Source organism: Amblyomma mixtum, chromosome 1 (assembly GCF_055824585.1).
Source record: "Amblyomma mixtum isolate Tamu chromosome 1, ASM5582458v1, whole genome shotgun sequence".
In the NCBI taxonomy this organism is placed as follows: domain Eukaryota; kingdom Metazoa; phylum Arthropoda; class Arachnida; order Ixodida; family Ixodidae; genus Amblyomma; species Amblyomma mixtum.
In genome coordinates, this window is record NC_143012.1 from 4,806,858 (window position 1) to 4,817,967 (window position 11,110).

Here is an 11,110-nt window from a genome sequence, read left to right on the forward strand (position 1 = left end):
GCGAAATTGGATAGGGCGGATTTTGAGTCGGAGGGAATTTTGTTGGCAAAGGTGGAAATGAGAGCGAGCGCAATCACTGCTTCCTCTGCAATTTCTGATGAGTCTGTGGTGATGGAACCTGATAATCGGGCCTGATTGTTAGCGACGGCGAGGACCATGCGAGAGCCCGACAAATACGCTGCCACGTCCACGTAGGCTACCTCGGAACTGTCGCCGTAAAGCTTGTGCAGGACTTTGGCGCGGGCTGCCCTGCGTTCTCCGTCGTGCTCCGGGTGCATGTTCTTAGGGATGGGATGGATGATGAGATCGGAGCCTAGGTCTGGAGGTAGGGAGGCCTTCTCGGTAGGATGGATGATCGGGGCGATGCCTAGCTGACAGAGCAGAGTGCGGCCTGCCTCGGTACCCGACAGGCGAGTCAGCTGTGCTGTTAGAGTGGCTTCTGCCAGCTCCTCAAATGTGTTGTGGGTACCGAGGTTGAGGAGACGGGCAGTCGAGGTGTTGGGGGTTAGGCGGAGGGCGACCTTCGTGCAGCTTCTAGTGCAGTTTCAATTTCCGTCAACGGCAGCTAATAGCAGGAGAAGAGGAGGCTAACCAGCAACGTGCGTCGTTGCATTTAATGAACAAACAAAAACAAAGGCGGTATCTCTTTGAAGTTCATTCACCGCCACGTGACTCTGCGGATCTGACTGGCCGCTTTCAAGACAACGGAGGAGATTGCGCGCGTCGTTCGTCCAGTGCCTGCGGCGGTGGCCAGCAGTTCCTGTCATCGGCGTTCATTTCCGTGCCGATCACACGAAACTTTCCGCAACGCACGCTTGCCTCGCTTCACGTGCAGGAAGCGCTTCCGGTTGACGTGGGTCTCTCCCTCTCTGCAGCCCTAGTGCAAAGCGCGCCCACGCTCTGCGCACGCGAGCGTTGTTGAATCACACCGGAAGGGAGCCGGGCTGATAAGCGCGTCGCTACTCGAGATGGGAGTAATGCGTTAGTCATTACAAGTCTCGAGGAAAGTGTTCGCTTAACAAAGCACATCGTGGGTCTAGCTGCAAATGCTTTTTTTTATTTTATAAAAAGGTGATTCAGCGCTACCCTTTTTTTTTTCAGGCGAGTACACAGACCGACATGACAGGACGGGCGCCGACTCCAGATAAGTTTATTGAAAAGCACACTCGCTACATTTATTTAGAAAGAAGGCAGTGAGCGCGTGCACATTTTCAACCATATCAAAAAACAGCTGTAGGTTAAAGGGAAGACTAAATGCTATCGTTTGTTTTCTAGTAAGCTTATCTCATTTGCTCGCAGGGAGGCTGAAGTGGTGCTGATTTTTTTATCCGGGACAGGGGCGACACGTGCATCAGCACCACTTCAGTCTCACTGCGAGCATGTGAATTAGATTATTAAAGAATAGCGATAAAATTTTGTCTTCTCTTCACTCTGCAGTGTGATTTTTTTTTTGATGTGGTCATAAATGCGCACTCGCTTACTGCCTTCCTTCCAAATAAAGGTAACGTGTGTGCTTTTCGATAAACTTGGCCGGAGTCAGCGCCCGTTCATCCTGTCCTGTCTGTCTCGGTGCTCGTCGGAAAAAGATGCACCGATGAATTACTTTCTTACGAAAAAAAAAAAACGGGAAAGCTGTATTCATGTCCAAGGGATGCTGAGCACTTGATTTAAAGAACGTTACAGCGCTACAACAGAGACAAGCCATGAGCCAGTGTACCACTCGCCCAACTTGTTGCTTTACAACGGAATGCTGAGCTTGGCGGTATTCTTCAAGAAGGGAGTACACGGTAGTTGTACCTTGCCAGAGGGGCGAGACACACAAACTGTGAGACAGGTACAACCCGTGGGGCGTGGTGGATAAAGTGTAGGCTTCAAATTTAATCGACGTCAGTGCAGTGAGCTATAAAAAGGAAGCCGTTTGGGGCAACGTGAAGAGGCAGGAAGGAAACAGAGAAGGGCGGGGGGGGGGGGGGGGGGGGGGGACCAGCACGAGTGGGTGAAGTGTAACTGGACTTGGACAGGGCATGCAATACTAAGAGAAGGTAACCACCGAGGCACGTTAGGGTAACGGACTTAATTGCAGGGGAAGTTGAATGTAGCAGGGGGCGGCAAAGAATAATCCAGTTGTCGGATGATGGTTTGGTTTGGTTTATGGGGTTTAACGTCCCAAAGCGACTAAGGCTACGAGAGACGCCGTAGTGGAGGGCTCCGGAAATTTTGTCCACCTGGGGTTCTTTAACGTGCACTGACATCGCACAATACACGGGCCTCTAGAATTTCTCCTCCAAAGAAATTTCAACCGCCGCGGCCGGGATCGAACCCGCGACTTTCGGGTCAGCAGCCGAGTACCATAACCACTGAGCGGATGAGAAGAGGAAGCCTGCGGGGATGCGGTTAGTGGGCTTCAGGGAGAACGGCATTTCTCCTGTAGTTGACAGTTAGGCTGATTTCTGCTCTGAGTAAAATTCTGTCGTTTGGCTTTTCGTGGCTGTGTAGGTGTGTTTGTTCAGGCAACAAGAGACGTCTTATTACTGAAGAATTCGAAGTTAAAAATGAAACTTTTTATTTTTTTAACCGATACTCGATTGATGGTGATGTCGAGTACGTTATATAGTCCGTGATCGCCAGTGGAATGGAATCGTTAAGCGTCCCGAAGCGGCGCGTGGGCTGTGAGGGACGCCGTAGTGAAGGGCTCCGGATAAATTTTGTCCATTTCGGGGTCTTTAACCGGCGCCGACATCGCACTGCACACGCGCGCCTTTGTCGTTATGCCTGCGTCCGAACGCGGCCACCACGGTCGGGGTTGAAACCAGTGCCTGCGGCTCAGTGAAGTGACGGTGAGACCTATAGCCCCACATAATAAAAACATAGGGTCACTGACCAAGTCAAACTTTTAATGGTTTTGTTTCCAGAGGTCCGGAAACAAAAATGGCACCCGACATCACGAAAGTTATTGAAAACGGTGTAGCGCGCCGATGCGTACATTTCGCTTTTATGCGAAGCATACTACTTTAGCTACCACTTCAGCCCTTCACCGTGGTTATGCGCCTCCAAATCACGTGATTCATGACGTCACACCACGATGACGTCACGGCAGTGGAGAAACGGGGGCCCACCTCGCGCCGTCGCTGTGGTTGTGTGCCTCCAAATCACGTGATACATGACGTCACACCACGTGACACGATGACGTCACGACAGTCTAGAAACGGGGGCCCACCTCGCGCCGTCGCTGTGGTTGTGCGCCTCCAAATCACGTGATACATGACGTCACACCACGTGACACGATGACGTCACGACAGTGGAGAAACGGGGGCCCACCTCGCGCCGTCGCTGGTTGTGCGCCTCCAAATTACGCGACACGATGATGCTTCGTATTCTCCAGGCTTAACCAAATTAAGCCTCAGCCACTTTTTTTTGTTTTTCTTTTGTGGCGTATGAAACTTCCGTTTCTAATCACACTAACCTCTTCGTATTAGAACGCAGGAACTGCTTGATATAGCACAATCTCAGTGAATTATCAGTGCCCCTTCGATGGGATGTCGTGTAAAGCGGAGGCCGTGTATTAAGATAGTCGGGAATCATTTTGCTATACGTATATACGCTTTAAGGCAAAACATGGGCAAAATAGGACCGACTATGCAACTTATTCCTGACCACCAACGATCTCGAGGTGGCTAACTCCAGTCGATATCATTTTGCAGTTAGTCTATGAAGAAGTATTGATTATGGCCGCACAGTTGGTCCCCAAAAAACGCACCTCCTGTCTGGCTTGAGGCGTAGCCTCAGGGCCTTGTGGGTATCACTGAGGGGAGCAGTGCAGTAAATGTACGGCAGGGAAGTGTTAACAGTAAATACAAACCGCGAATGCGGCGAAGCTCAGCTCCTCATCTATTAGTTGTGTGATTATATTTCTGTTATTGTGTGTACTTTCGGCCAAATGAGCAGAAGTTATTGTGTCCCCCCCCCCCCCCTGCAATAATGCCCTCGGGCGCTGCAGGTATCTGTAATAAATAAATAAATAAAATAAAATAGGGCTCAGGTAGATGAAGAACCAACTAATTGCAGCACTTGTGCAGGGCATGTGCAGTATGGCATTGAGCTCAGAATATGGAATCGAGCCCATGGCCATTGCTTCAGTAGCCCCACTGCTGAATCGCCTCCCCGCCTTTGTCCCAGGCCCGTACGGGCAACTCGACCAGACATGTCCTCGTTCCACATGCACCATCATGTTGGGCCGCCGCGGTGGCTCAGTGGCTATGGTGCTCGGCTGCTGACCCGAAAGACGCGGGTTCGATCCCGGCCGCGGCGGCTGAATTTCTTTGGAGGAGAAATTCGAGGCCCGTGTACTGTGCGATGTCAGTGCACGTTAAAGAACCCCAGGTGGTCGAAATTTCCGGAGCCCTCCACTACGGCGTATCTCATAGCCTTAGTCGCTTTGGGACGTTAAACCCCATAAACCAACCAACCAACCAAGGACCATCATGTAAGCAGTCGGACGAAGACACTGTGCGCAACGCTGTGGGCTTTAAGCGATGCCTTAACTGACATTTTTGTTTCTTCATTTCGCGTACAGTCGGGGACAAAAGTCTCCGGACTACGTGTCCCTCTAACGAAGCCGATAGCTCTGCCATTAGTCGGCGGCTGGAGACCACACTTGTGGAGGTGAAAGGTAAATTTTTGTTCTGTAGGGCGTAAGCTGCTCGGCGATCCTCAGCCAAGACAAGACGTCTGTGCTGTTCAACCGTTTATTCTCTGAGTAACGGAGCTGCGGCGGGGAGCGCGGGAGGCGTGCCCCGCCGCTGCGAGAGGGAAAAGGGAGGAGAAGGAAAGAGCGCGCCAGATGCGGGGGCGCGCGGGGGGCGGTCTGGTTCCTTTGAAGGTACACCGCACACTTCGACCGCAACGGCGTTCACCTCACGTTGCCGGAGGCGTAGGAAAGAAGAACGCGTAAGTTGTGCCGGCGAGGGCTGGCGCCATGGCTGGCGCACTACAGTTCTTTCATCTGCACAAGTGCGGTCTCCAGCCGCTGATAGTAGAGCTATAAGCTTCGTTTGAGGAACACGTGGTCCGGAGACTTTTGTCCCCGACTGTACATCAGAATGCGGCCTCCGCGGGCCGGGAATAGAGCTCTCGGCTTACCTCGTGCTTATTATCAGTACACCACAATCATTCGGTCGCCGCGGTGGGTGCACTGTTAACTAAAAAGTACTAAGTGTGCTGTGGGGTCAGAGCCCGGGGAATGACTGCGTCCCCACAACCGTCAGTCTCGAAGAGCAGTCGTTGATCTACTGGAGACCAACTGCAGGGGTACTTCTGCCGCGGTTATATAGTCTCCTCACGGGCTAACCGCTCGTCGCGACAAGTGGTCCAGTTAGTCCCACTTCGGCCATTTTTCGCTAACGATGTACTTCTCGCACTGGAGCAATGGGTACATTTTTATTTCTCAATCTTTAAAAGTGGTGGTTCGTTGACACCGATTTCTGCAGCCGCACTCCGCTCGTCCCGCGCACGCGTGCGTGGGTACGCGCGCGCGCAAACGCCCATATACAGCGAGGCCAAAGGATTTGCCTTTGAGTCGCGCAGCACTTACGGCACCTCAAAAGACCGAAAAGCCTTGAAAAATGGGCACGAGAGTACTCATCAGCCTGCAGAGACTTTAGATGTTTGCTGGTTCCATGAGTGCGGCTCTACATGGATCTCCCCTGTAGAGAGAGAGGAAAGTCAGCGCTCGTTGTGTGTTCTCGTTCTATGTGTCCTGTCTGTGTTTTTGCGCTGCTCCTTGATTGAAGATTTACAACAAGCCCAAGCTGCTGTTCTGGCTAACTACATTTCTACATGGATGCATAGCAAAGCCATGTGGCTTGAACACTTTTGACCAAATCTGTGAGCACCGGTAAAGTGTCCTGGTGGTGGACAGAGCCGTCCTGTTCTACTGCAAACACTCACTACCCGACAATTTCTTTCTGGGAAAGCTGGGGCTCTGCTTCTGGAAAACTGTGCAAAGCGTTCGTGTAATAGTTTCTCGTCTGGGCCACTTTGTGCAGCCGTGCGCTCCACACATGTGGCATGTGCTCTTCTGCGTTCTGTATACGTCGTATGCATTCCTCGTTTTTCCTTGTCTTTTTCGTACAAGCATGCATTTTGAAGTATACGAAATGCCCTGCTGACCCAGGTGCCGCAATGCGCTGTTCGCGTACTCTATGAAAGCTGGGGTCTTCCAGTCGCCCTACGGCAGAGGAAATCTTGGCGTTGGTCAAATTTTTTTGGGGAATCCCCCAAGGTGGAGTAGATTTGTAATAAGGGAGTAATTACTCATTGGCATCCACCCGAGCGCAGCTATACGGCTACAAAGGAAAGCTATACAGCTTTCTCAGAAACTTCGTAGTTAAAGAACAATTCGTCCTGGTCCGGGGTTCGAACCCAGGACCACCGCTACACCGGAGCAGTCGCTCTACCAATTGAGCTAACCAGGACGGCAAGCTTATGGCAGGACGAGAGCGAATTGATCAATAACTCGAAGTGGGAACTGTGTTGGTCAAATTTTTTAGGGGAATCCCCCAAGGTGGAGTAGATTTGTAGGACCACTGCTCCGGTGTAGCGGTGGTCCTGGGTTCGAACCCCGGACCAGGACGAATTTTTCTTTAACTACGAAGTTTCTGAGAAAGCTGTATAGCTTTCCTTTGTAGCCGTATGGCTGCGCTCGGGTGGATGCCAATGAGTAATTACTCGTAGGTGGAATAGGTGGAATAAATAGTAGGTGGAATAAATGTAGTAGGAATAGTAGTAGGAATAAATGGAGTAGGTGGAATAAATCAGTTGTCAGTCTGCGTTTGTCCCGTGTGGTTCTCTTTCTCTTGTCCCGTCCTTTTGCGCAGTTACTTTTGTTCTCATAATGTCGTACCAACTAGCCCCTCACCGCACTCTTCTAGAGTAATTACTTCCTTATTACAAATCTTGGCGTTGTAGCCTCGACATGGGACATGCGAGTTGATTGAGCTTTTCTCTCTTTCTCCTTTGCCCTCTCCCCACAGGAGGAATTGCTTCCGAACCCCGAGCCGGCAGAGTGGAGAGGTGCTCGGCGTTGCTTCAGTCCCACTGGCGACTACCCTCCTCTAAACCCTCTGCACCTCAACCGGCGTGACGTCACCCAGCAACACCATCGCTTTCCGAGGCCAGTGTACTCGAACGACGCTGCCAGGCACAACATTGAGATGGCCAGACACAATAATGTGGTGGATTCCTGGCGATACTCACGGCCTAAGATGTTTTAAAAAAAGGAAGCCCCCGAGGGAGCCGGCAGCTTGTCTTCGATGAATCGCTTGTCCTTTCTTGCCCTCGTTTGCCATGCAGCCGCCACTGTGGCTGGGCGGACACTGCCTACAAAGTACAAAAATGCTGTCTGTAGTGTCAGTGCTGTCGGTGGTGAATTCTGTTGATGCCAGGTGTCGGTGTGTGTGTGTTGGATGACAGGACTGAAATTCCACTCTTACACCTTTAGTGTCCGACACGAAGCAGTATCTGATGATCTGACTGCAGAAGAACCCTCTGTGTGGAGCTCCAAGCGGGTTGCTCGCCATTGACCTGGTGTGCATGTGTGTGTGCCATCATGTGCCCCACTGGCCCTATCCTCTACTGCTTTCCTTGAAAACACAGAAGTCTTTTTTGAATTCTTAGAAGGTCCTGCAGAGTCAAGTGCAGCTCTCGTTGACTGTTTATTGAACTTTAACTTAAAGGACCACAGTGCAGTGTCTCTGCCTCTGTGGCGTTGAGCCCCAAGAGCGTGGTGTGAAAAGTATAATTCACAGGATGCGTGCTTTTCTCATTTGCTTATGTTGTGCAGTTCACGCGGCCGCTAGCTTGTTTTATTTCAATGTCATGTTGCGCATTTATTAAGGGTATTCAAGGGCTTGCTTCTCAAAAGATCAGCTGGTGGCGTTGAGTGACGTCGAACATCTGTTTCCAAACAGGTGTATGCTTGAGGTCCTTCGACGGACTTCAAAGCCAGAGTAATTTAATGATCCCATTTCCGCTCTATTTTAGTTTTTGTTCGCTTTTTGTGATTGGCTAATACGATGCCACACCCCAAAGTTTTTCTTGTTCATTGGCCCAGCAGTGCCGAGGGTGTGGCGTCCATTTAGCGAACCATTGAAGGCGAAAAAAGAAAGAATAGAATCAAAATGAACTCTTTACGTTATACCAGCCCAAAGTTTTGCCGAAATTTCGTGTGTTCATTGTATCTGCAATGTCCGAAATACTGGCGATCCAGCTTGCGAGACGTTTCTGCTGTAGCGCGGAAACTTTGTTTTGTTTCTTTATAGTTGTTTGGCTGGTGTAGATCAGCGTAGCAACAAACGTGCAGCTTTGCATTAGGTGAATTCATGAAGAAAAAATGACGCGTAGTTTTTTTGCCACTGCCACTTCGGCGCATCAGACTTTTTTTGTAGAGTACATCGCATGTTATAAAAGAGCATATAAAAGAATATTAAAGACTGAGGAATTTAAAAGAAGGCTCTTTAGTTTTCGTGACTAGGGCCTTTTGTAGCGTGATGATTTCTCTTGAAGCATTTTCTCTTGAATAGCTCCCGTGCCTATTGCAAACAAAACTTTGTTTCACAGTTTTGCATACTTAGGTCATATAATTTTTCTTATATGTGCCTGTTCATATGCCATTGTGCCAGGTGAACCTTTCATAGGGCCTTCGTGCCTTTATCGAAGTTCCTTGGTAAATGGGCTGTGCTTGTTTTGTTTCGAAAATTCAATTTGTTAGTGCTTTGTTAGGGTTTAACCGGGAGAAATTATTCTACAAGAGGAGGTTTCGATCATTATCTAGGACAGGTACAGCCTTGACCCAACCTGTCTAAATAGGCTCGGCGAATCCTGCAGTCAGAGTCGTTCAAAACGCTGTCTTTCTTTGGCACTGAAGGGCTACCGTTAATGTAATATTTTATTCCATTGCAGTGTTGAGATGCACGTGTGTGACTGTTTCCAAATTGTAATTATAGTTATGGGTGTGCCAGGACGTTATGTTAATGAAAGTCTTGCGGCGTTGGAGACGTTGTCACATGTTTCATTTTTCTCTGTGTACGATGAACACATTTACTGGGACATGTTCCTTATTTTACTGATCTAGTCATGAATTCTGGGTTCAGTGCTTCATTTCATGTCCGTGCAAAAGCTTGTGGTGTGTATGTGTGACTTAAAAATAAATGTAGTTATTGCACATTTAATCATATTGCATTGCGAGGTGTACCTGCTTGGTCGTACTGTGTCGACAGTAAGCTTCGCCCCATTCTGTAAAGGACATGAGGGCTGTGCATAGTCGACAGAAACCACTGTTGAGAGAGGGCAGCAAGGTGAGATTCTTGATACAATAAACTGCAGTACTATACAATACATTGCAACACAATGGAGTTTATTTGCCAGTTTTTCATGCACATAAGTCTGCTGGTCAGCCTAAGGACGCAGCACTTGTTGGCTGACCTGGCAGTTGGTGAACACATCAACAGTTATAAAGTCACAATGATTATGCAATGCATCAATTAGATAGCAGGGTCCTGCTCTGCCTAAGAAAAAAATCAAAAGGCCAGTAACACTTGACAAGCACAGAAAAGTACGCCAGATGCATGAGGTATAAAAATAATAATGGCTTCACAGTGATGTGAATGATGAGGACGTTTTCCCTCCTTCTTACACTGTATTTCGAAAAGACAGGGAATCTAGGGGTGGTGGAGTGGCTGTCCTAATTAAGAAACAAATTGAAGCTGTTTTACAAGATGACGTACATGATATCGAATGCCTATGTGTGAAACTCTCCTGTTGGGGACAAAACTTTGTTTTATATGCTCTTTATAGACCCCCTAGTTCTGGAACCGACTACTTAACTAAACTAGAAAATCATCTCTTACAGTACCAAAACAGTAGAATTTTATTGATGGGTGACTTCAACTTGCCAGGTGTGGATTGGGAACTTCTTGAGTGTCTCGGTGCTTGCACAAAGCAAGCCAACATATTGTTTAAAATAATGCTTACCCACAACCTGACGCAAATAGTTCAGGAACCAACCCGTAATGTCGGTTCCACGAATTCGATATTAGATTTGCTGTTCGTCCCTCGCGACATTGTGAATTTTACTGTTTCTGTAGAACAAGGTCTGTCTGACCACCACTTGGTTAGTGCTTCATTTCCTCTAGTACGGCAAACAAAACAGAAACACTCATCTTCACGTTACTTTAAAGATTATTCGCGTGCCAACGACGCGTCTGTCATTGAACATCTTGAAACTTGCCTTGTTGATTTCGATTACGCCGATGTCTGCGCACTCTGGGACAGTTTTAAAAAAATCTGTTTGTATTGTATCGATACTTTTGTACCAAACAGGCACAAAAAAGAAAGAAAGGAAACCCCATGGATGACGCGCAATATAATTCAAATGAGGCGAAGGGTAAAACGGCTCAAGAAAAAACGCGCAGATCCTGATGTGCTGAGGGAATTACTGGACAATCTAGCACGTGCCTTACGTGATTCAAAGGACTATTTCTTCAACACATCCCTTCAAAACTTTATAAAAACCGAGCCAAGTAAGTTTTGGAATTATATTAGTGAAAAAAAGAAAGCAGTTACACAAATTTTGGTGAACAACACTGCGGTATGTGATCCAAAGGCTATTGCTCAGCATTTTAATAGTTATTTTCAAAGTGTATTTTCTGCCCCGAGCTCATGTACCGACAATAGCCGAGTGTATTATCCCGCCGAAGTGAATTTTATTACTTACCCTGGTGTCCTTTCCATGCTGTTGAACCTAAAAACCAAAACGTCATGTGGGCCTGACAACATTCCAAACGCATTTCTGCGACGCTATGCCGAAACTCTGGCTAAATTCCTTGCAATAATTTTTCGCGCTTCAATCTCAATAGGTAAAATACCTGATGACTGGAGGACAGCCCGAATTGTTCCCGTTTATAAAAAAGGAGACCGTCTTTTCTTGCAGAACTACCGCCCCATATCATTGACGTCCCCGTGCTGTAAACTATTAGAGCATATAGTTGCACATTGTATGAACGAATTTTTAGAAAAAAATCGCGTGCTAACTAGCTTCCAGCACGGGTTCAGA

At 48.3% G+C, this 11,110-nt stretch overlaps 1 protein-coding gene across 5 annotated transcripts in view; it reads left to right on the top strand.

Annotated features, from left to right (window-relative positions):
• Window positions 1–9,227, top strand: part of LOC149365314 (uncharacterized) — a 101,540-nt gene extending 92,313 nt beyond the window's left edge. For all 5 annotated transcript variants that reach the window (XM_089541907.1, XM_089541911.1, XM_089541910.1 and 2 more), the window contains one exon: window positions 7,032–9,227. In XM_089541907.1, the coding sequence (XP_089398033.1) occupies window positions 7,032–7,271 (240 nt within the window). In that variant the 3' untranslated portion in view covers window positions 7,272–9,227. The remainder of the gene's footprint in view (window positions 1–7,031) is intronic.
• Window positions 9,228–11,110: the final 1,883 nt, after the last annotated feature.